Genomic DNA, 22,938 nt, shown 5'->3' with positions numbered 1-22,938 from the left:
GAATACTGTAAGATTCTCCAAGAACAGAAAATGGTTTGACGTGATCCAGTTCAACATATCCTTGCTAGCAGGGTTTGATGCCAAAAGGTAATTTAGAACCCAAGAAAGATATATAATACAATCGACCCTTGAACACCTCTGGGGTGAGCGGAGTTGGGGGGGCCGACCCTCCACACAATCAGAAATCCAAGTATAACTTTACAGTTGGCCCTCAGTATCCATGGTTCCTTCCCCACGTGCAGATTCAACCAACCACGATATACTACTGTAGGAGGTATTTAGTGAAAAGAAATTCACGTGTAAGTGGACCCATGCAGTTCAAACCTGTGTTGTTCACGGGTCAACTATATATATACTGTCATTTCCAAGAGAATGGAAATACTTGCATTTCCAAATAGTTGCATGCATTATATTGCTTATGTCCATCCTGTGGTGAAACATTTTCCATTTTGCATTCCACACCCAGCCTAACAGGAAAGTGATAGCAAGGGGTACAGCAATGATGATGCTCAACACACACACGCAAACCCGCCTTCTCACCTCAAGGTGAATGACTGAATGGCTGAATGACTATCAAATTGAGTGGAATTGTCTGAAAAGTTACTAGTGACTTGCTGCAATGTCCTACTTGTTACAAATTTTAATATCTGATGCTCTTTTTTCTACTCATCATCAAAGCACATTGCAATGAATATGGCATAATGTGCAGGTAAATTTCTCCTTAAAAGAACCAACTCCCACATCCAGACTGCACCAAATCCTCAGTATGGCTAGCCTTTACGTCTTCTCTGAAGTATCAGAGATTTTCCTCTCTCACCTGGAAGGAGATTAAGCTTGAAGAATTCAGTCCCAGCACTGACTTATTCTTCCCTTGAAGCATGACTATGAAGTAATAAGATTTTTAAACACAAGCCAGGATGCATACACCCATTGCCTCCTTTCAGGCAGAGGGGTACATGGAGAGAATGCATATGAATGTCAACATCACTATCACCATATATAAAGAGTTTTGAAACTCTTGTTTTTGAACTAACCTTGAGGACAAGGGAACATACACATTTCTCTGAACATCTGCACAGATGCTAAGTCCTTACGCTTTGAGAGTGAGTTGGGATCAGCCAGAGGCCATTCAGAGCCTGGCCGTAGAGGGTAATGCTGTTTTGTGTCCAAAACCAGGTGTGCCTATAAACTGATGAGACTAATTATTCTTGAGAGATTTAAAACAACTTTGAAGGTGATTTTTTTAAAAATAGTTTCATAAAGATAGTTACCCTAGGCTTGGTATTATGCCAAATACTATCTCAGCAAACTATTACAGTCGGCCCTCTGTGAAATTTCAGTCCTAGGTTGGTTGAATAAGCAGATGTAAAACCTGCAGATATGGGAGCCAACTGTATTTATTGTACTCCACTATATTACATGGGGGGCTTAAGCATCTGTGCATTTTGATATCTGTGGGAGCTCCCCGAACCCATCCCCGGCGGATACTGAGGGATGACTGTATAATCCCCATTCCACAGGTGAAAAATAAGGGCTGGAAGAAGGGAACCTCTTGGATTCCAAAGTGCCCACCCTTTGTTTGCTATGATACTCTCTTTCCTTCCATGATTACTTGGAGTCATTTTCTTATTCTTCTCAAAGAAAACTTTTCTGATACTAAAAGACCAAGAAAATGAAATGATAACATAATTAATGTGAAACAGGTAAGTTTTTTCTCTAAGTAGAGAAGTTATCTGTAAATGAAAGGTTAATTTCAGTACTGACTAGCTGAGCCCTCACAGAGCAAAAGATTACAGCCCCAAATTTTGGACTGAAGTTTCTAAATATCCAGGATGTTTGTGTCGTAGGAAAGCAACTCCACAATTTATAAATATCTGCACGACACTTTTTTCTTTAATAGCATGAAGTGTGAATCTCTCTCATTCAAACTGATGAATGTGAAATGCCTCTTTCAGGGCAGTACTGAAGTATAACACACCAAGAAAGGTAAACGTGAAGAGTAAAGGAATCAGTAAATGGTAAGAACAAAATAATTTGCTTAAGGAAAGTTATTCTAAGTTTCCTGTCTAGACACTTTTAATTCCTGTTTCAAGGTTACAGTCTCTCTCCTCCAAATAAACTCAACCACGATTTTAGATGATGGTCGTTTACTTTCTATGACACCCATATAAACCTAATTTTAAAGTTAATCAGTGGAGAGCAGCTGTTTTATAATAAAATAAGTAATCTATTTATAAATATGAAAAAAATTTTCAACGTATTTCACATTTGTTCTCTGCTTCCATGGTTTGGGTAGACTATTGCACTTAGAGGTATCTGTAGGGGGCACTGAACTCATACAGTGTCCACATCTGAAACTCCCCAGTATTATACAACAGACATTTGACCTTTTAGGTCTGTCAGTCCCCCACCTTGAGTAAGCCACCCCTGTAGAAATGACTTCCCGAGATGATTATGGCATCAGGGTGAAGCTTCTTTCCCCCCAACCCACCACAGGTGGGGGCATTTATCTGATCATCAGTTTCTTTTTATTCATCATTAAGTGATGAATTCTTCCATGGTTTTGACTGGCATGATAATAAGAGTAAAGAAGGCTGTGTCTACTGTGGCTAACTAGAGAATGAACAGAAAAAAATCACATATGCATACTTTTAAACTTCCAAGTTAGTGAACGCTTTTTTCCAAGAGCATTACATAAATTCTGAAGCAATGAATGATTTAAGGAGTAGGAGTTAATACTCTAAGTGCCAAGCATTCTAAACAGAAAACACTGTAACTTCTAGTACCTTTATAGGAAAGAGGTTTACTGTATCATGGAGATGAGCAAAGTGAAACCTAGTTAAACTTGGACATCTAGCTTTAAGAAGAAAAATGTCACAACACACCTTAATTAACAAAAATAATTTTGTGTTTCATTAATTTTTATGAGCAGCAATACAATGTGTGACTTAATAAACGTGGTCACCAGTACTGTGCTTCAAGCTGTAAGATGGTGGAACATGGCACTAAGGTAGTATGAAGGGGTCCCCACCTCAGCAGTATCATTTTATCATATAATTCACAAATGAATGGCCAAAATGAAGTTGGAATTATCATCACAATAATGGTCAATCCTACCATCAGAATTTGATCTGGATTCCTGCTTTATTAAGAAAAACTATAAAGGAAAAAGTCTACTAGCATTTGATGGATCCACATGAAACTGCCAATAGTCTGCCATTTTTTCCTTCCATTTGTGTAAAATAGTTTTTTAACATCTTTATTGGAGCATAATTGCTTTACAATGGTGTGTTAGTTTCTGCTTTATAACAAAGTGAATCAGCTATACATATACATATATCCCCGTACCTCCTCCCTCTTGCGTCTCCCTCCCAGCCTCCCTACCCCACCCCTCTAGGTGGTCACAAAGCACCGAGCTGATCTCCTGTGCTCTGTGGCTGCTTCCCACTAGCTATCTATTTTACATTTGGTAGTGTGTATATGTCCATGCCACTCTCTCATTTCATCCCAGCTTACCCTTCCCCCCTCCCCGTGTCCTCAAGTCCATTCTCTACGTCTGAATCTTTATTCCTGTCCTGCCCCTAGATTCTTCAAAACCTTTTTTTTTTTTTTTTTTTTTTTTTTTTTAGATTCCATATATATGTGTTAGCATGTGGTATTTGTTTTTCTCTTTCTGACTTACTTCACTCTCTATGACAGACTCTAGGTCCACCCACCTCACTACAAATAACTCAATTTCGTTTATTTTTATGACTGAGTAATATTCCATTGTATATGTCGATGGACACTTAGGTTGCTTCCATGTCCTGGCTGTTGTAAATAGAGCTACACTGAACATTGTGGTACATGACTCTTTTTGAATTATGGGTTTCTCAGGGTATACGCCCAGTAGTGGGATTGCTGGGTCATATGGTAGTTCTATATTTAGTTTTTTAAGGAAACTCCAAACTGTTCTCCATAGTTGTCTGCCATTTTTGACCCACAGAAATGTCAGTTTTATATGGTTCACCAAATATAACTGTCTCTGAAAGTTATTCTGAATAGGATCACAAAGGAGTTTAAAAAAGAAGCTGTGTGACAATCTAACACAGTGTTCTTTGGGCATATGGTACCTATCAACTTATTTGAGGAGAAAATGTCTAATTGTATGATATTCTAATAATTACTAGTATTAACAACAATCGGGAGAGCACACTTTGATTATGACTCTGCCATTAGTGAGCTGGATTATTTCAGCTTCTTTAGACCTCAGTTTCCTCATCAATAAGCATGAGAATCAGATAATCACTTATGTCCATTCCAGTTATGATTACAGAATTAAATGAATAATGTTATATTGGTAGCAATCGTGATGTTTAATCAGGACAGTAAAGCATATGGGTTATTGCTAATTCAGTATTTTGATCTAACAGCAATCAAGGTTATACCAACTTGCTTTTTTAATAGAATAACCCTTTCTATCCTCATTCGTCTTATGCCTTCCCTCATAAGGAATTTTTATTATTGGCATGCCCTTAATATTAAGTGCTGGTAAACAAATAATGAATTCATATTACCAGAGCTAGTTTCTGTTTTATGGTCTGCCTTTATAAATGAAAGAGCATTAATTTGTACATGAAAATTTCACAATGCCAGGTTAGGTTTTTAAGATTTTCCCTTCCCCCCACTCCCCCCAACAAACAAAAAGACTAGTAAATCACACACAGTTGGCGTTCACCCCAGCTCAAAATTAATAAAAAATCCTGCACTAACAATTTATATGGCTGATTTCAGACTTGTCAGTTTCTAGAATTTTCAGAGAGGTAAAGCATTAATCTTCAATATTTAGTGTTGGCTTACTGCTCTGCATTTTGTTAGTGGCTAAAGGAAACACAAAGCAAAGTAAGACACAAATACTGCCTTCCATAAAGCCACAGCCCAGCTGGGAAAGCATACAGGAGCCAATTTAATAATTGTGCAAGGCACTACACGTGGTTCAGTGTCCACATGCATGTCACCGTCATTAAGTACTAGACAATTAGAAAAAAATAAGACCACAAAGTGCTGAAGCAGTCAGGGAAGAAACGTACAGACAGATAAGCAACAATAGGGAACAACCTTTATAGGTACCGGACGATCTAAGCATCACATTTCAAAGAAGAGCTCTTTTAAACCTCATAACAACCTACTAGGAGAGGCACTAATGTCGTTTCCTTTTTGCAAATGCAGAAATTGAGATGTAACGCTATCAAGTAATTCACCCAGGATTGCATAGCTACTCATGGCCAAACTCAGATCGAACAGTAGGAATCTGATGCAGGTACAGAGGAGACAGCACCTGAACTAGATCCTCAAAGAGAGGGAGGCCTTGGGGATAAAGAGGGACATGGCAGGAGTGTTCCAGAAAGAGAGAAGAGTGGGTATAAAGGCCCAAGAATAGGAATGAATAAACTCCCACCTCCAGCCCTGAGAAAAGGCACCAAGTCTGACACGGTGGGTAAAGTCAGGCTCTAAAGAGCTGGATAGTTTGTACCCGGGTATTTTCTTACTTATCTCCACACAAACTAAAAGTTTCAAGATAGCGAAAAAGTTCAGGTACCCTCTAAAATGTAGAAGCTTTTAGTCTCAATTCTTCTGTGTGTACTTTGATAGAAACTGCTTGTAGTTCCTATAATTTTGAGAAGCATCTTAATTTTCCTGCTTTAAAATGAAGATATTAAAAAGCAAAATTAATGACAAAGATCTTCCCTTTCACACTCTCCAAATCCAAGTTAGGCTCTACACATCTTGGCCCCTGCAAGGAAGGCTGTATGGTACAATTTTCCTGATGGTAAAGCTAGTTTAAGGCTTGATATCTCCAAGTTTCATCATAAAATACTTAAGCAACTGGCAGGAAGAAGGGGAGAAAAAGAAAAGTCATTAAAAGCACATTTGACTGCTTTCTGAATGGTGTTCCGTGGCTGTTTGTAGATAAAACTGACAATATACAGAACATCAGGAATTTCTATAAAGTGTGTTATTCTGCTCCTTGTATACCGTCTGGAATCACAGTATCACACTGTTTCCAGGAAAAAGACAAAGCAATTTTCAGGCTATTATCTATTCTAGTGCATCATCTAAAGGTGTTCTTACCTCACAGTTGCTGAGATCAAGAGAAACTCTCTTCAAGTTATGATTACAAGCCAGGCCCAATAACAGCGCTCTGAGGAGAGGAAACACACACACTTTAGATAAAAATTCTACTTGTTGCTCTAAAAATGTGTAAGCACACTGAACAAAACCCAGAGAAAGAAGAAGGCCTTTTCTGAATCATAGGTCAAGCAGCAAGCAGCGTCTCACTTTTTAAAATGCCAACTGCATTTCCGCCCACCAAGAGTAGTGACAAAAATGACAGGGAAGCACTCTTGTGTTTGACACAGAGCAGGTCCCTCATAAATGCGAAACCCAACAGGGTTGCTGATTCCTAAGGAAATAAACCAACAGTGCTCCTCATTGCACACTGAAATTAAATTGTGTTCATCACAGATAAACTGCCCCCTGCATCTGCTTGAGAACACCTTTAATAATGTGTAGAATATTATTAGGCAATTGTTATTAGAAGAGCAAAGTAAAGCTAGTTTTCCCTAAGGGTTATGTTAATGGGGGAAGGCAGGCTCTAGAGTATTCCAGGATGTGAAATCATATCTAGATGAGTTTGTTAAAGGACTTGCAGAGGTGGGATGGGTAAGGGTGTACAGCATGGAAGACAAGGTACTAGTCTTGAGTTTGAGTGCAGGATCCTGCCTGTCTATCCAACTACTAGCTGGTCACAGGATAAACACCATCACCGCTCTGCAAAGGATTTTTCTTAACTGCTTATGGAAGAGACTGGACTCATCATGTGGATCTCATAGGTAAGAGAATAAATTAACTCCACTTTTACAAGTCAGTCCTATAAAATCCAACACCACTGAACAGGCTTGAAACAAAAATTTCATACAGGCACCCACATCCATTAATTACACCCAAAGGAAAAGACACCCTCAACTAGGCCCTGTGAGGAGTACAAAGATGAGCATGAGAGGGCTGCCAATCTCAAGCAAAGGAAACAAATATGTGTGCAAATAACCATAACGCAAGGCAGACAGTTGTAGATACTACAGAGTAGAACCAAGGCACCTGTCACCGGGCGTGACTACCTGTTCTCTATGTTCCCAGGAAAGGCACCTCTACTAGCAGACTCCAAAAATACCCCAGGCGAAGGGGGAGGTGGGAAAGTAGGGAAATACTTCATGCCAAAGTCTCTGAGATTTTCCCCCATCCACTGATTCTCTGGTCTCATCCACTGAGAGCGAATCCCCGAGGTGGGCAGAGCGCAAGAACTTGGCTGTTCCCAGCTGCGAAAACAACCCCTGTGGGTAAGAAGGTCGAGGAGACTGCGTGTCTCTTCGTCTCTTCATTCCTTTGATCGAGTTCACTGTCCTCTCTTCTAAAACACCATCCTATGAAAAAGGTTGGGCATGTCTCATCTGTGTGTGTGCCTCTGTTCAATTAATTATTCAAGTGTTTCTCTTTTCCTAAAAAGTGCCTTTTCACCCTTTCTTTCTTGGGGGCAGTATTGAGCTACTGAAAGCTATTGGTACTAAGAACCAAAAGGCCTGTCCTCAGGTCCTGATTCTGTTACTGAGCATTGGGTAGCCTGAAGGACATCACTTTTCCTCTCTGTGTCTCAGGTTCTCATCAGCAAAATGGGAGAGTCGGGACATTACCTAACAGGTCCCTACATTTCTAAGTTTTCAGTTTCTAGGACTTAGCCACATATTTTAACATTGTATTTGTATAATGCTTAGATGGAGGGAAAACTCCTCCTACTTTTCCGACGAGTAGGTTAAGGACAAGGAAATAAATGGTGTCCTTTAAGATACTTAACTACAGAAGGCCAATGATTAAGAGGTAACGACTCATGAGACAAATATAAATAACCCACAGAAACTGTCCCTAGTAAAACAAAACAGAACAACTACAGCAAAGCATCACAGGCTCTGGGGGAAAACTCCATCACAAGGTGTGTTGTTTATTTTAACCCAGAGTGAACTGCCTTCACATCGCCATCCTCTTGGTCCTCAATCATTAGCGCCAAACTGACTAACAGAAGAATTTTTTTGTTTGTTTGTTTCTGCTTTATAACAAAGTGAATCAGTTATACATATACATATGTTCCCATATCTCTTCCCTCTTGCGTCTCCCTCCCTCCCACCCTCCCTATCCCACCCCTCCAGGCAGTCACAAAGCACTGAGGTGATAGCCCTGTGCTATGCGGCTGCTTCCCACTAGCTATCTACCTTACGTTTGGTAGTGTATATATGTCCATGCCTGTCTCTCGCTTTGTCACAGCTCACCCTTCCCCCTCCCCATATCCTCAAGTCCGTTCTCTAGTAGGTCTAACAGAAGAATTTGTATATCATCTCCACGGCTCTGGCAGCGTCACCATGTTCTTAAAAAGCCCTGAAATACTTTAATGTGGACAGAAAAGAGCCTCCAAGGAAAAGCACAATTATGAAATAAGCAATTACATCAAGAGAAGTTGCATTTCTTTAGCTTTGTCTCTTATGGCTACTGATCTCCCTTTAAGAAATGAGGGCCTCCCTCTGCCCCTCTTGGTGCTTGGGGATACAATATGGGTTTAGGAACAGGATTGAGCCAGTGTCCGCTGGCTGACAGCAGTGGACTCTGCAATGTACCTCCCAGAGGCCCCTCAGCTGTCGGTCCTCTTTGGGGGCTGCCTCAGCCCAAGACAAGTGCCTCGCCCAAGGTCACATCTGCTTCTGGGGCAGCCTGTATCCAAGGACTGATCAATACAGGGGTATGCAGGCCCAGCCTCGTCGCCCAGCTCAGGGACATTCTAGCAACAAAGCTCCCATCGGGTTGGCTGAGGTCTTCACTGTGATAGTCCCAGTTCAACTTGCCCTCTGTCCCATCCTGCTTTCTTCCTGCTCCCCCTCCACAGGTGGGATTGCAAGAGCACTTCCTAATAAACATCCTACATGCTAATCTGCATCTCTAACTTGGCTTCCCAGAAAACCCAACCTGCGATGGCAGTGAGTTTTCACAAATTACTTAGCTTCTCTGAGCTTCCATTTCCTCAGCTGTAAAATAGGGATAATGATACCTTCCCACGGCTGTTGTCAACACTGCAGGTGACAGTGTGTGGGTAAGCACCCAGTTGTGTGTCTAACTTAGGGCAGTGCTTGGCAAGTTCCTTTCCATCCTCACCCCCTCACAGGCAAACCCAAGCACCTCAGTTTTGTTATATCTTTTCAAATTATAGTATCACATTAAATGTACATCCAGAATTTTGTTTACAGAATCTTTGGCCATGAAGACTTTTTCCTCATATTAAAATTTTTACTGAGTAAAACACAGACCTGAAGAGACTACGGGCATACCTCATCGTATTATATTTCACAGATACTGCGTTGCGTGTTTTTACAACTTGAAGGTTTACGGCAATTCGCATGAAGCAAGTCTATTGGTGCCACTTTTTCAACAGCATTTGCTCACTTCATGTCTCTGTGTCACATTTTGGTAATTCTCACAATATTTCAAACCCTCCACCAGCAAAAAGATTACGACTCGCTGATGGCTCAGATGATGGTTAGCACTGTTTAGCAATAAAGTGTTTTTTACTTAAGATATGTACATTTTTTTGGACATAATGCTATTGCACACTTAATAAACTACACTATATTGTAAACATAACTTTTAAATGCACTGGGAAACCCCCAAATTTGTGTGACTCGCTTTATTGCAATATTCACTTTATTGCAGTTGATCTGGAACCAAACCCGCAACATCTCCGAGGTCTGCCAGTACTGATTTATTATTAAACATCAACATAAATAACAACAGGTCACAAGATTTAACACTGACCTATAATAAAGTACAGTAAATCCAGGGTTATTGTGGTGAGGATTATTCTATAAAATCAATTGTACTAATCAATGAAGAACTACTCTATCTTTTACAGGAACCAGCAACATTGAATTAGCATACCATGTACCTATCACTAAAACTACTTTGAATATGCTAATCTCCCGCTGATATGACGGGATAAAAGCAAGTCTGGTTTTGCTTTCTACTCAGTGCCTTCCTGGCATCTAGTCTGTTGTAAATGCTCAATAAATATCAGTTGAATGAATATGGTTAAATTATAATGGATCCCCTTTAGAATATTGATGCTGATAGCTTTGTTAACATCCATACAGCCTAATCATGTTTTTACAATTTGCAGCTATTATATTTAGAGATCTCTATTACAAAGATTCAATTCTTCCTCTTTTTTTTTTAAAAACAGGCCGCTATAACATCAGGATTTTTTTTTTGCACAGGTGGATCAACTGTTCTTAAAGGCCTCCATTGTTTTAGTCATACGGTACTTTGTAGAACACTAATCAAGAATTTCACACCTCTCAAAAAGCAAAGAAAAGGCAACTTACAAATTAGATGATTAATTTTCTAGTAGAACGAATAGCAGACATTGATTTTAACATTTCATACAAATTGCAAGGGAACAAATTGAATGCTGATTTACATGTCAGCTGAGGAAAGGAGAAATCTGTGCATTCATTTGAACACACCTGACAACGTAGATATTCAAAACTACTTGAAAATGTTCTTTTGACTCAGAGAGAATTAGTCCTCTGAGTCCTTTTGATTATTTCTGGCAATGGTGAAAAGAAATTCAAGGATAACAAATTATTCTAAAAAGTTCAACTTTACCATGACACCTACACTAAGGATATTAACCCATAAGTTGCCTGCCAAGTAAAAATACCAAACAAATAGATACCTAGGTAATTCAGAAAACAAAGCACCTAAAAATTGTTTCTGCTGCACACATGTGTATAGCCTTTGATTATTACTGTTAGTAGAAATATTGAGAATAGATTTTAAAATGCACACAAGAATATACCTAAAATGGACTGAACAGAGGTCAAAAGAAAGGTGATGGTACCCAGAAACACAACTTTTATAGATCAGTGACTACTGCCAAGGTCACAAACCAAAGGAAGATTTTTTTTTCATAGAAGATGCAATAATATCAACAGCATACAATGTACTCAGAAAGAATTTGACTTCCTTTGTGACCCAAAGTAAAAAGGCATTTTTATCTGCCTTGTCTGTCTTAGGATTGTATGTCTTTTTCCCTTCCCTCAAGCACATTCCTAATAACAAATTGAACTTTAAAACGCTCTGGAAAAAATGAATTCAACACTCACTTTAAGGGCTCAGGAGACAGTTTTGTGCCTGAAAGGTTGATTTGCATCAGAGCCAGAGAACTACTAAAAAACTGCTTGAAAGATGGGGGTGCTTCTTTTCCTTTCCTGAAAAACAAAACATGAGAGTCTTACATGCAGTTAAACTTCCATCTCTGCACCCCACTTCCAAACTGGCACAATTATTCATCGGTAAATTCAAACCCTGTGAAATAATCCATGAACTGGCTGTGTTTCAGTAGAAATTTAAAGGTAAAAAGAAACAAAATGTCTGAAAGTTAAATAAATTAATTCAGTGTACTTTCGAAAATTATGTAGGAGAGGTTAAGAAATGTCATTAAGTCTTTAAAACATTTTATTCCTATTCTTTGTAGCCAAAGAACTCATTGTGTTCCCCCCCCCAGTTCTGCAGGAAACTCCATATTTGAATTTTTAAGAAATAAGTCAAAGAAGATACATATTTCTCACCAACTTAAAGAGCCTTCCCACTGGGTGGCATCAGATTGTTAAGGATCACTACCTGTGTTTGGCTATGTTTTCAGATGCAGCAGGTCTCAGACGCAATGGGATTGTGACCAGATGTCAAGTCTGATTGGCAAGAAGCCTGCATGACAAGTATCCTACTCGGCTCTTATATCCATATCACAGATCTAATTATTTCAGGCCAAATATTAGAATAAAGACAAAACTCCAAAAAGAAATGCTTATAACCTCCAAAGACGTCCCCTTGCTATTCCAGTGGGAAGTATATGAATCAAATCATACAACTCAATAAGAAGAGAGTCAACACTATGAGGATTTAAGAAAAGATTCCAGAGTCAAAATTGGAATACGAATGCTTTGTTTGTTTTGTTCTATCTGATAGAATTGTTGGAAGGTCTGAGTAAGTACAGCACTTAGCCTGATGCATTGTAAACGCTTATTCAATGAGAGTTATTCATATTCTGTGGAGGGAATCATAGACTCTCAGGGCAGAGGCCGTCCTAGGGGTCGAATTCAACCACAGAACATTCAACAATATTTTACGTACAGAGGTCTAGGAAACCTGTCAATATTTGAAAAAGGTTTTAAAACAGGACAATTTCAGGCTGAGAAGAAATACCTAAGCAACCAGAATATCTATTTAAGAGGATGAAAAATACACTTAAGAGGAAAGAGAATTCTGGTAGAATACATATTAGACGTTTCAAAACAACTCTGGTCCCCGACAGACGCTTGTATATCGTGTTCATTTTCTTTTTCTTTTTTTTTAATTGAATAATTGAAGTAAAGGTGAATTACAATGTTGTGTTAATTACTGTTGTATAGCGAAGTGACCCAGTTATACATATATATACATTCTTTTTCTGATGATCAGACTTTGGCAGACTTCAGAAATGGGGTCTTGGTAACATGAATAAATTGAGGGTGGCTAGCAGCCAAAATCTCAGGAAAAACAAAAAAATTAACCTGCCTTGTATTCCCTGAAGTACAATGGGATGTGAGTGGAAGTGATGTGTGTGATTTCCAGAGACAAGTTTTACCAGGATCCTTTCTCCTCTACTATGTGACTGTCAACATACTAGAAAGAGGCTGCTCTACCTCCCAGAGTGATGTGGCTAACGCAAAAGGCACATGTCGCAAAATTGCTGTTGCTGAAAGCTGTGGAGAGGGTGGTGGGTTGGGGGGATCATTTGTTACTGGAACAATCTGACCTATCCTGACTGCTACATTTATGAAATTATCTGTGAACCAAAGTATGAATAGCCTGGCTAACAGTCCACAACTCAGTGTAAATGCAGCAATTTCTACGTAATTACTAAGGGCTTTCTATGGTTATATCTAGGTAAGGTAGTGGGTACTAAACAGTTTAATCACAGCCTCTCATTTGGAAGACAAGGAAATTTGTTAGCACAATTCCAGCTCTATAAGCTTAATAGCTCTACTTAGGACCAGTCATCACAGAATTCACAGTAGTATGAATTCAAAAGAGCTGATCAGATGAAAATCCTTATCACCTGTGATATCATTTCTAACCCCGTTCCTCAGTCTATTATAGCTCCACCAAAGCATGGCTTCATAAGCTGACTTCAAATACATGAGTGGTCTGGGTGGTCAAGTTAATACCCTCTAAGGCCTTTGAAATAAAGTATCTTAGAAAACTCTCAACTTCTCCCACCATTTTATCTCGTACATTTTACTCTCTCTGATCTTATCCTATTGAGGTATACGTGGCATATTTTTGCTATCATAGACATTTACACACTGTAGAAGTAATGGACCAAGAATACTTTAAAATATAGAATAACTCACTATGAGGCATAATTGTAGAATAAAGCATGCTGGATTGTGAATTTTCCAAACAAGTGACTGTTATCCCTTTGACTATGTAAAGTTTTCAAAAAGTTAACCAATAAAAAAGGAGGTATTTCTAATATTAAGCAATTCTCCATGTTATTAAAGAGCATATAATGACTAAAATATTGTTTACGACTTGTGGTAATAATTACAAATGGTAAGTGTTGAACTGTATTAATACACTAGATGCTTCCAGAATTCCACAGTTACATAACCCATGTACTTTTCATAATTTTTCTGCATTCTGCCATTCTAAGTTGCTGCTGTGTGTGAATACTTTTGCTTCTAATCTACTGCCTGATTTTGCAAACAATTCTAAGTCGGGAAGGTAGAAGTGAGGTACTTAGGCGGGCCCTCCACTTCTACAAATCAGAATGCATGAGCTCTGGGGTGACGATTCTCTTTATCTCCCAGACACAGCTGATACTTAATTCAAAGTGCATTATTGAGAAACACCCAGAGAAGTTTCTAAAAGGGTCTTTACCACATTAAGAGAGAATGCCTGTCCACATATGAGAAATAGTACATTATTACATCGTTCATATAGGCAGTCTGGAGTTACTGATAATAACATTGTCCTGCAGGGAAAAAAGATATAATAAAAACTTGAACTTTCAAGGTCTAATATTCATAGATAATGATTCAGGACCGTCCCCTTTCATGCACAACATTCACCCTTTATCACTCTGTTTTCATCTCACTACAACTTCCTCTGAGAGAAAGACGCTCCTAGATGAGAATGATAGCAGGAATAAATCCATACCGGTGAGAAAAGACAGTTCTGGAGAGATTGAGCACAGCTAAATACTGAAGGCAGCCACGGAGGAGAGCTCCACAGACCTGGGAAAGAAACAAGGCTCTCTTATTTTCAAATATTTCTAGGACTCGGAGAATATTTTATTGGGAAGAAAGCCCATTGTTTCCCATCTAAATATGGGACCCCCATATTTGAGACCCCCCCGAGCAATATAAAAAAATATTACCATGTCCAGGGAACATTCTGTATTGGACAAATCCAGATGAGCAATGGCATTTGGCTGGGCCAAAAAACTGTACATGGACTTGAATAAAAAGCAAAAACCAAATATGTTAGAATCCAGAAACACACATGCACACACTCGCGCGTGCACACACGATGTTAAGTTAATATTTTAAAAACAAGTTGCCCAAATCCACTGAGGATCATCCTCTACTCTTCCCAAGAGAATGGCAGAATTTTCTGTCATTCCATTACCTTCCCTGAGAGCAAAATCCCAAAGAATATTTTAAAGTATGTTTAAGTTTTAAAAAGGCCAAATGGAGTCCTGGCTACCAAACCCCCTTTTTGTTACCCATGGCTCAGTTTTCCTGATTAGCTCCATTTTTATTACACAATTTGGAACAGTGCTAATTAATTTTAACTGCTGAGATTGAAATACCACCTGAATTGCAGCCACCCTATCAAAATGCTAATCACTTTTGAAAGTGTTTAAGGAGCCACTAATTTGAATTTGAACCACAGGATGGTGGTCTCGGGCTATACTCTCTTCAGTTCAAGAAAATAATTTTTCTATCCTCAGTTACTTCCAAAATCTAACAAGAAAGGGCCTGACAGCACTATTAGGCTTTTTATTTTTTTCTTAATCTCACTTATAACTGAGACCCTCCAGTTTCTAGAGTGTCACAATGCCTAGACTATACCCTCATCCCCATGCAAGGCTATCCAAACAATAAAATGAACTGTGTTATTCTCTAATAGCCCTGTGTGAGCAGGTGGCGCCAGTATCCACCAATAGCCACCAAATCCCAGCTCCTGCCACCAGGCAAACAGCTGAATTCTGCTTTGCTTCACTGGATGCCACGAGATACTTGCAAAAACAAGCAAGCCTACATTGAGAGGTCCTAGTCCTTGGCAAAGACTCGTAAGTGTAGCAGCTTAGCTATAGCTGCTTGAGAAAACTCCTCTTGACCAAGGAATTCAGAATAGCAAAAGACTGGCCTGTAAATGTTTTAGAATAACCAGACATACAATGTACTGTATTATGAAAAGTTCTGATTCAGAAAAATAATCTTGTTCTGACTTAATGAAGATCTGACTCTCTGTCTTTGCCTGGCCCTGTGAGTTTACTCCTGGCCACCAGCTGGGGAAGCTCTAGTCACCCTCAAGTGGTGACAAGACCCAACCTGGCCAACACTTCTCCAGCAGTCCCTGCTAGGCTGCTCTCCTGGAAAGCACAGGGCCAGGTAAGCCCCTCCCTGCACCTGCTGAGTGGCTCTCAGAACCTCAGCCTGTCGGGGCTAGAAGCCCACCGTCACTCGGCTTCATCATTCCACTTGCCCTTCCCCAGAGGCGAGCTGGGACAGGACTCCTGGCTGGCTACTTTGCTGTCTTGGGTGACCATCAATGCCCCTATGTTGGCACCCTTCTTCTTTTACCTTTCTCTCTATCCTGCTAGTTTGTCACTGTAATGTTTGGGTGGTTTCACATCGGACTCCTTGTTTCATCTTGGGAGGGAGCAGATTTATGAATCATCAGTGAAAGTGACAACTACAATTGGACAACACACTGAAAAAGTCACGGCACACCAGGAAGCAAGTACTAATATTATGTAAATGAGTTCAAGTGTAAGGGAGAGGAAAATAACTACAAAGAGGGCTGTGGCAACATCCCCTGTCTTACAGGGAAAGGAAAACAGAAGAGAAATGAGAATACATGTCACAGTGTTTTTCACTCCCATAAAGCAATGAAATGTAAATTAAGGTCCTTTGAAGAGGTCCATGTGCTGTGGGTCCCACCCCATTGGTAAGGGAGCATTTCTTCTAAATTCTATCCTGTGACTAGAGGGGACCATTCACCCCATCTGGCAATGAGATCATACCTAATTCACTGTATCAATAAGATCTGCCAAACATTTATATTACTGATTCAGCTGCATGAAAAATCTTGTTATAGTTGAGGGGAAACTTTTTGCCTTCACACTCAAACTTTCAAGAGTGGCCCCAGCTGACTCCTAACCCTCCCCCTCTCTACTGTAATCATGGAATATGGGACTGAAGTTCATCCCAATATCCCCTTTCCATCACAAACCATGTTTTTAAAAAGCCACCAGTCTTCTTAACAATATTATTTAATGATGAAATAATTCATTTTACGTTTCCAATCTTTCTTATCAGGCAATTTTAACAGGTGCAATAATGTTTTGAAGTGGAGAAAAAAATTCTTTCAGAAAAAGTATTTCCAAAAAGAATTTAAACTTCAACAATCTTAAGTGAGGGGGGCTAAAATCTCTACACTTAGTAAAGGAAGGCTCTGGAACATTTCTCTAAAACTCTTCATAAGCTCATGACTAAATGATTTGAAGGTGTCATGATAAAGGGAGATGTGGGGAAATATGTTTCGAAATTATTCCAGGGTTAGTAAGTACAGCTTCTTTGAAGATGGCAGTAAGGAAAAGAAAACCTACCGAGAGGTCATCTCCGCGAAGGATGTTCCCTGAGAGGTCCAGATGGTTAAGAGTGGTGGCGGTCAACAGGTTGGCACTGAGTGACTGAGAAAGGCTATTCACCCCTGCAACATTGATGAGATCCAGGCTCAGTTTCCACTCCAGGAACCAAAATGAGGTTTGTGAGTTTCTTCAAATGGTCTAGCAGCCCCACCAACTTGCAGGACTGAGGTTAACCATAAGCCCTGTCCCCAAAAGGCAGCTCTAGGATGGTCTTCTGACAGGAAGAACAGGTTAGTCACAGACACGACCAACTCACCGAGTAGGAGAAAGAAACAGAATCAACTTCATTTTGCTCTACTTCTAATGATGTGGAGGGAAAGGATCTTACTTTGAAGTCTTAAAATGACGCAAGCAGTCTAACTGAGCATTTTCGTCCTTCTCTTAATCCTGCCAGGTGATTCTTGCCTTAATGTACAGTATTGAAAGCATGCAGATGCAAATTCAGGTACTTTAGGCTATTCAAAGTACTTGGAAGTTAATACAGGAATGTACTGCTCTACTTAACATATTATATACTCAAGGCAAAATTTAGATTGAAATGGACTTTACAAAGAGCTAATGACATGTACACCATGGAAGAAGCAATCAAAAGGAAAAACTGATAATGAACACTCTACACACTATATACATAACATAAATGGTTCAAGTCAACTGAAATAAACTGATAATACCACCTCAAAAAACAAAGAATGAACACAGGAGGAGGGTAAGATTATTCTGTGCAGAGAGAGGTATGGTCTACTATCTGTGGGTAACAGGAATTGAAACAGGCCTGTTAGTCAGGAACTTGTGGTGGGTAGATTTTCATCAGGTCACTTCAAAATGGGAGCCCAGAAGAGGCTGGTCCCTCCCTGGGATTCAAAGAGGTCAATACACACAATTATCACTGACGATTATTCTTCAGATAACTGGGATATGGATACTGCAAAGCTCTTCATGTTTCTACTGAAAGTCCATGGTTCTAAATCGTATATTTTGGAAATACGGCTATTTCTAAGGTGGGTATACTTTCATAAATCGTTCTGTTTTTCTTGTTTTTCAGTAAAATTCTTCGTGAAAATCCCAGCCTATCTTAACCACCCGAAAGGGAAACAGGGAACGGGGTTTTTGCCTGCACATGGACAGAGCCTTTCATCAGGATAAGGGGCGAGGGTCAGGCCAGAACTGGTCATGGCTGCAGGACCCAAGGAGGCACTCCAAGAAAAAAAAAAGCTGAGGGTTACAAGTACTCTGCTCCACGTTTAGAATGTTTGGTGCATGGCACTCATGCAGGGGTCACTACCTCATCCTTCAGCTTTGGAGAGTTACAGAGAACCAACTCCAGTGTGTGTCCAATAAAGGCTACTGAGCCATTTCTTGATGGTGAGTGTCCATTTGGGTTTGTAGAGAGAAGACTCAGAGGCAGAGAGGGGAAAATGTTTTACTTAAGTACATGGAAGAATTTCTTGGCCATCAACTCAACATGTATTAAGCGCTCATAACGTGTTTATCAAATGCTGGGGATTCGGGAGATATGTGTAAATAAGACCCATTCTTTGCCCTCAAAAAGTTCAAAGACCACCACGAAAGAAGCTAAATAAATTCCAGGATGAAAAGCCAGTGCTACACGAGTATTTATTCAACACAACAAATCTTTATTTAAGGCCTACTGTGTACCAGGCGTGGGCTTCTGAGACCCAGGGGATACCCTTTCACCCTCTCAAAGCCAGTCCAGTGGGAGACCCAGACAGTTGAATAATCATAATCTAGCGACGTCAATACTATCAAAGAGGTAAGAGACAAGAGCTTTGCAGTGAAGGAGGCAGAGATTTGATTAACTGTGTTAGATAAAAGGAACTCGCAATGGCCCACAGAAAAGGTTAATTTCTGGAGGAAACTTCTAGGATTGTTTAAATGACCAACTCCCTTCAGTTTGTCCTGTTATTGGTAGTATCAATGCATTTTGAAATGGAATAATCGAGTCCAAAACCTGTGGAAAATATCAGACTCTCATCAAGAAAATCATTTTTAAAATTATGTCCCTAGTGGGGTATAACAAAACTCAATAAATAAATTCCGAAATTAGAAGGTGAAATTAGCCTTGACAGCAAAACGCTCCTTGCCAAGCGTGGGCGCTTGGCAGTTGGCCAACATTTGAATAGAACTGGGAGAGAATCATGTTATCATGATCAGCTTCAAGCTACTGAAACAGAATGAAGGATTTCCTCCCCCACCTCTGGAGCCTACATCCACATGAGGCCTGTGTTAATAACACACTAATAGCAGGAAATCACAAAAATGTAGGATGGAAAAAATCAGGGCTCTTCCAACCCAAACTAGGCACAGATTTTCATGCTATTGTCGATTCTGGTTGTCTAGTGATTTTGACCATTCTTCATATTTATTATTGGAGTGTTTACAGCTGGAGAAAGGTGGTACCAGATGGCCCTGCACTGACATAATCTGGCAACCAGCAGGACATTTACTAGAAATCCAGAAAACTATCACTTAGCTAACATCTGAGGAAGAGAAAGGATATTTGGAGACAGTGGGGACGTCATGGGCAGATTAAAAAAAAAAAATCTGTCTTGAATTATGAGCCATGAATATAAATGTTTTCGTGGAACAAAAATACAAATGTGAGTCAAATTCAGCAAAAGCTTAAAACTGCCATTTAATCTGAGTTATTCTGAACCTGCAAAACCTTTCAGATCCTTTGTGACAGTCTGCAAGAATACTGAAAACCTTTAAGAAATCAATTTTTTAAAAAAACAACATTTCAAGATATACATCTTAGGAAGGGCAACTTAAAATTCTTTGGGTCACGTTATAAAACAATATTAATTCTCAAACACATTTTATTGCAGAGAAGAGATAAAGGTGTTGATCTTTATTTGTGAAGGGTATAGGGCATGGGGAGCTGTCCTGATTCACAAGGAAGTTGAGGAACCCAGCTCTGCCTAGGGACTCTGCCCACTCTCATCACACTGGAAGGGACAGGGCATCAGTGAGTGGGTGGCACTCAGGTGCCTCAGAAGCCAAACCTGCCCTCAGAAGGATCAATGATCACAGCAACCCTCTATCTGTCTTATAGTAATTAACAAATAAGTTAAATAAATATAATCAAGTTTAAAAACAAAAAAACCTCCACCTAAAAAAAGAGTTAGACTTATGAAGCACATAATAAATGATTAACATTTTAACGTGTGGAGAATTCAAATGAATAAAGAAAAAAATTGACACTCTAAACAGAACAGTAACAGAGGAGGGGGGACTAGCAATTTCCTCCAAAAGAAATACAAGTGACTAAGGAACAAGGCGGGAAAAGCTACTTAAGCAATAACTGAAGAAACTAAAATTAAAATATCAGAATACTTTTGTTCATATGCTTGATAAACAATTAAAAAAGAGAACAATATCTACTGACAGTGAGAGTGTAAAGAGGGTTATATGAAATACTTGGAGGACAACTCGACAATAAATATCAGAAAAAGCTTTTAAAAATGTTTGCAAACTCTTGGGCTTCCCTGGTGGTGCAGTGGTTGAGAGTCCGCCTGCCAATGCAGGGGACACGGGTTCGTGCCCCGATCCGGGAAGATCACACATGCCGCGGAGCGGCTGGGCCCGTGAGCCATGGCCGCTGAGCCTGCGCGTCCGGAGCCTGTGCTCCTCAACGGGAGAGGCCACAACAGTGAGAGGCCCGCATACAGCAAAACAAACAAACAAACAAAAATGTTTGCAAACTCTGATCTAGCAATTCTACTTACAGGAATGTATCCTAAAGAAGAAATTAACACATGACCGTTAACTGGATATAGAAGTCACTTTAGTGTTCTTTGCACTACTGAAGAATTTTAAATGATCTAAATGTACAACAGATCATTTAAATAAATTAGGGAACATTTTGCATACGCTGAACTATGGCATAGCCTTTGAAAGTGGACCAAGTATTTACTGACATAAATGATCACAATTTACTACAGGGGGCAGGGGAGGAAGCTTATGCGATAGTAAGCACAGTATAATCGCATATATGCATGTAAGTGTTTTTTGTAGGTATGTATATAGATAAACTATGTACAGGCAGAAAACAGTGTGGAAGGATGGGTACCAAGTTGTCAACGGTGACAGTCTTGTAATGGCTTGGTACTGGCATTACAAGTAATTTTTGCTTTCTCGTTTATACTTTTCAGTATCTTCTAAATCTTTACCATAAATATGCAATGCATCGATAATCATCAGAAAAAAAAGGTTTTTATGAAACTAATTTGCTGAGGTAGAAGAGTGATAACAAAAAGGGACCACACACACTTAGCTTTAAGATCTGTAGATGGCTTCAGGCAACAAGACAGAAAACACTGGCTCCCAGGGAAATGTTTCCCTTTGGAAAGTTGCTTTTATGCCTTCACCTTAAACATGTGGGTACAAATGTGTGCACATAAAATCATGGGACGTATGGAACCACCCCCAATTTCAAATCACTCAGTGAAACTGTATGGTCAGAATAAAGTATGACTAGATGGACAGAAAACCATTCCGGGACCACATTGCTTCACCCACGCATCCACGACACATTTAGTGAGAACTTCCAGTGTGTTGGGTGCCAGGGACATGGCAATGAATGAGGCAAAGCCCTTACCATCCAGAACCTCCCAGGCTAGGACACAACCAAAATACAATGGGAGACGCACTAAAACTGAGGAATTTACAAATTCCTGTGCTATGGAACACAGAGAAGGGAACATCTAGTCCCACAGGGTGTGGTGAGAGGAGGCTGTCTGAGAGGCTTCAAAGAGAAAATGAGACAGAAACTGAATCTTCCAGGAGCAGCAGTCATTCACCAGATTTGTAGGTGTGACACTGCGGTTGTCCCAGGCGAAATAAAAGCATATAAAAACACACAACAGAGAGAGGGGAGGAGGGAGGGAGGGAAGGCGGGAGGGAGGGAGGGAGGGGAGGAGGGAGGGAGGGTGGGAGGGAGGGAGGGAAGGCGGGAGGGAGGGAGGGGGAGGAGGGAGGGAAGGGGGAGGGCGGGAGGGAGGGAGGGAAGGGGGAGGGCGGGAGGGAGGGAAGGTGGGAGGGAGGGAGGGAGGGGGGAGGGAGGGTGGGAGGGAGGGAGGGAGGGAGGAAGGAGAGGAGGAGGAGGAGGAGAGGGAGGAGAGGGGAGAAGGAAGAGGAAGAAGATGATGGCGGCAGGGACAGCACGGCCCTTTGTGCCAAAAACTGCACTGTATGCGTATTAACCCATTTAATCCCACACCTCTGATGAAGCAGATGCTCGTATTTCCATATTACAAATAGGCAGGTACAACCAAGAGATTGTAAAAGCAAATTTATAGTAAGCAAAAAAGTTAGGATTCAAACCTAGGCAATCAGCAAGAGAACCAGCCATTGCTACACATACTGCCCTCAAAACATAGTGATATAGTTAAGGAATGGGAGATTATTCAATTCAAGAAACTTTCACTGAACACCCACAATGGTCCAGGCACTATGCCAGGTGCTGGAGATACGGAGATGAGAGATACAGAGGCTGCAAGGAGAGCCCCCTTCAAGTAGGGAAGACACCACATTTATACAATAATGTTAGATATGATCTAGAAAGGAACGAGAAATTGATTCTGTTGAGGCCTCAGGAATAAGACGTCTCAGAAGAGATGATCACAGACGAGGGTTTTATAAAATAAACTGAAGCTCTCCAAGAATATGTGGAGATGTGTGAGATAAGAGAAAATATATATGGGTCTCTGCCTCCCATGCCCGTTCCTGGCACGGAGCTCCTCAAACCCTTGTAATTTCCTAGGTGATAAGAGCACTAAAAACATCCCTTGTTCTAATATTTGTCTTTGACCCTGACACTGACCCAGGTCTCCTTAAACTCCTGTAAATTCTTAAGTGGTAAG

The 22,938-nt window shown here is 40.2% G+C and overlaps 1 protein-coding gene across 10 annotated transcripts in view; it reads right to left on the bottom strand.

Moving 5' to 3' along the window:
• Positions 1–22,938, bottom strand: part of CARMIL1 (capping protein regulator and myosin 1 linker 1) — a 317,492-nt gene that overhangs the window by 102,941 nt on the left and 191,613 nt on the right. For all 10 annotated transcript variants that reach the window (XM_067752167.1, XM_067752164.1, XM_067752166.1 and 7 more), the window contains exons 13-17: positions 17,015–17,118; positions 14,555–14,632; positions 14,335–14,411; positions 11,238–11,342; positions 6,112–6,181 (exon numbers count right to left, since the gene is read on the bottom strand). In XM_067752167.1, coding sequence (XP_067608268.1) covers positions 6,112–6,181; positions 11,238–11,342; positions 14,335–14,411; positions 14,555–14,632; positions 17,015–17,118 — 434 coding nt within the window. The remainder of the gene's footprint in view (positions 1–6,111; positions 6,182–11,237; positions 11,343–14,334; positions 14,412–14,554; positions 14,633–17,014; positions 17,119–22,938) is intronic.

The sequence above is a fragment of the Pseudorca crassidens genome, chromosome 10, assembly GCF_039906515.1.
Source record: "Pseudorca crassidens isolate mPseCra1 chromosome 10, mPseCra1.hap1, whole genome shotgun sequence".
Classification (NCBI taxonomy): Eukaryota; Metazoa; Chordata; class Mammalia; order Artiodactyla; family Delphinidae; genus Pseudorca; species Pseudorca crassidens.
The sequence above is the reverse complement of the archived record's forward strand: the minus strand, read 5'-3'. Positions and strand labels throughout refer to the sequence as shown.